Source organism: Pinus tabuliformis, chromosome J, assembly GCF_031772625.1.
Source record: "Pinus tabuliformis cultivar Carrire ecotype Pingquan chromosome J, CPIR1, whole genome shotgun sequence".
NCBI classification, from domain to species: domain Eukaryota; kingdom Viridiplantae; phylum Streptophyta; class Pinopsida; order Pinales; family Pinaceae; genus Pinus; species Pinus tabuliformis.
This window is the reverse complement of record NC_142295.1, coordinates 830,385,584-830,388,443: the sequence shown is the minus strand read 5'-3', so window position 1 is coordinate 830,388,443 and position 2,860 is coordinate 830,385,584. Positions and strand designations below refer to the sequence as shown.

The following is a 2,860-nucleotide window of genomic DNA, read 5'->3' as shown; positions in this document are numbered from 1 at the left end:
TGGTTGTGGAAACCAGTTCCCATGGGTTGGGAATTCTTTAGTCTATTGTGATTTTCATGGCTAAAGAAATTAACTAATCAGTTGTATGTAATGTTAAAAATAAATTCTATATATAGTTGGGTGAAATATGTTATGCACATTTAACAAGAAAATGAGCTTAGTGCTCAATAAGGAGTAAATGGAAATTTTAATCCCTTTATTGTATTATTAAAGTTGTGAACATCTTAGTGGGAGCTAAGACAGTTTTTGCTTGATGCAGTGATTGACTGTTTTGATGATTAGAGAATTATGTGCTCTTTTGGTACTCCTCGAAGTACTTTGTGGAAGTCTTTGGTGAGAATTCGTTCAGTATGCACGTGGAACAGTGATTTATCATTTGATGATTAGTATTAGTGCTCTTTAAGTACTTGTAAAAGTACTGTGATTTAGAAAGCATCTAACATTGCACAATTGATTGCTAGTCAAAAGTATCTCATTTGACTCAAAATATAGTGACTAATGTGATTGAATTTGTTAGTCATATATTACAGGAGTTACTTACCATGGAAGGTTGAAGAATTGTCCAACCACTATTAAATGTTTACATGAAGGTATTCATGATTTTCAAGAATAGATGGTAAGTAATGGTAAGTTGACACAGAGAATTGTTATCATGAATGAATAAGGGCCAAGTGGTGGCGATTAGAAGTTGCATATTTTTGCAATTATGAATGCTTCTGACTATTGATGCTTATAACTAATGATATTTCTTATGATTATATCATTACTATTTTATTTGTTGTCATTTCTTGGAATGAAAACTCTGATTTTAAAGAGGAAGGGTCACATTTTGTGTGGATTCGATGGTAGCACCATGAGTAAAATCTCAAGTTCTCAATGAAAGATGAACACCGAGGACGGTGTTCCTGTTAAGGGGGGGAGTATGTAACATCTCTACCGCGTCATAATTAACCGTATGAGATATTTACGGGTTGGTTGTAACTGAGGGTCCGTAGTAACTCAACAGTTACGAATAGTTAACAGTTTGTATTCGAAAACGGATTCTTGGATTCGGTACTGATGTTTGGTATTGAGAACTGATTCTTGGTTATGTTTGGATGCTGCGGATTATTATTAATGGGAAGCCTTGTGTTGGTTGGGGGGGCGCTAATAAAAGGAGGTGGTTATCATTAAAAGTCGGGACCTTAACGCTTCATTGATGGTGGTTATCAATTGAGTGATAAGATGTTTGGTTTTGCCCAGTGCAGGGGAGATGGGAATGCTTCTACTTGTCGGGGAAACATATGGATTTTAGCCATACGCCCTCCCCTTCACCTCTATAATCCCGGCAACACCCAGTCACTGTGCAGCCATGGGTGAATCTGCTGCTGCTTCTGCTCCAAATGCCGCCCTCCAAATAGATACTTCTTCCTCGCCTCAACTCCAACTCTACGACATGATCTTCTCTCTGGTGAAGCCCTTGGCGTTGAAGGCCGCCGTTAACCTCAACATTCCCGACATTATCGCCACCCACGGTGGAGGTGAAGGTAGCTCTCTCTCTGTGGAGGACATCGCCTCCCACATTGCAGCATCCGCGCCCTGCAACACGAATATGAATATGAAGGCACCTCACTTGGAATACCTGTTTCGCCTTCTCAGATATTTGGCTTCCTACCATGTTTTCACTGAGACCTCACACGCTGGGGGAGCTGCAGAGTTTAAGCGATACAGATATGGCCTCACTTCCCTTTCCAAGCTGCTAACAACGGAGAATGAATATTCGTGCGTGCCGCTGGTGTTCTCAGCGACCAGTAAGGTCCCCGGGGAAGGATTGCAGCATCTGCATGAAACTGTGATGGAAGGTTTATGATGATGGGTTTAAGAATATAAAAACGGTGGTGGACGTTGCAGGAGGAACGGGATCGGCCATATCCATGATTGTGGAGGAACACCTTACTAATCCCAGCAATAGGAAATCGCTTCCAGGACCTCAGCATGCGCTATGGCGATGAGGATGTCGAAGGATAGAAAGATAAGTTGACCTCGTGTAATATTCTTTGTTTATGTGCAGCAAGAGAATGTTTAAATTACATGTTTTCTTAGTAGAAAATTTGTTGATGCATGCAGATAGAAATGATTATTTGATGTATTTTCTTGGTGAGGAAAACATATGATAATGCATGCGGTGAAGGAATTATCATTATGGCTGCTATTCACGAAGATGTATCTTGGAAAATAGGAACCTGGTCTTGATTCTTTCCTCGGTTTACATGAGCTAACGAGTTAGAACTCTTAAAGAGAGTTATGCATTAGTAAAAATTGTGGAGGTCAAACAATATTATTTGGGTATATATATATGCTAGTTAGCTAGTGTGTTATGCGTGCTCATGCATATAAGATGTTAAAAATCGCTTTAGATGTTGATTATTGTTTGAATAATATTGTAACTAATCGCCAAGATTGTTGATGACCACATTGACAGGAAGCGATGGCGGATGATTAATGGGCCGTGCAGATGGGTTTGAGTAGTAGGATCGTACATTGCTAGACGATCATGCCACAAGGGATGTTGCATGTGGCTGTATGTAAATGAAAGATTACATGTAAATTGTATTAGCTTATAGCTAGTTATGTGACAGCTTAATGATAATTCATTGTAAAGATTCTAATAACAATGGTTAAGGGATGAAATCCCTTAGGAGCCATTGAGTGAGGGGTGAAAACCCTCACGAGCGTTTAATAATAAGATTAAACGTTTGCTGGTTTTCACCCTACGGGGTTTCCAGGGTATATCCGTGTTCAAATGGTGTGATTGTTGTGATTGCCTTATGTGTCCACTGATAATGATGGGTTCTTAATGATGATGGTTCTTTATTTGATG

General features: G+C 39.5%; 1 protein-coding gene across 1 annotated transcript; it reads left to right on the top strand.

The window, feature by feature from the left end:
• The first annotated feature begins 1,351 nt into the window (after positions 1-1,351).
• Positions 1,352-1,991, top strand: LOC149229275 ((R,S)-reticuline 7-O-methyltransferase-like). Its single transcript, XM_089380995.1, has 2 exons — positions 1,352-1,841; positions 1,891-1,991. Exons 1-2 carry the CDS (start codon positions 1,352-1,354, stop codon positions 1,989-1,991), a joined length of 591 nt encoding a protein of 196 aa, XP_089237121.1.
• The last annotated feature ends 869 nt before the right edge of the window (positions 1,992-2,860 follow it).

Coding starts and splice junctions, on each gene's coding strand:
- LOC149229275 (XM_089380995.1), top strand. CDS start 1,352: ATGGGTGAATCTGCTGCTGCTTCTGCTCCAAATGCCGCCCTCCAAATA. Junction 1,842..1,890: donor GCATGAAACTGTGATGGAAG/GTTTATGATGAT, acceptor TGGACGTTGCAG/GAGGAACGGGATCGGCCATA.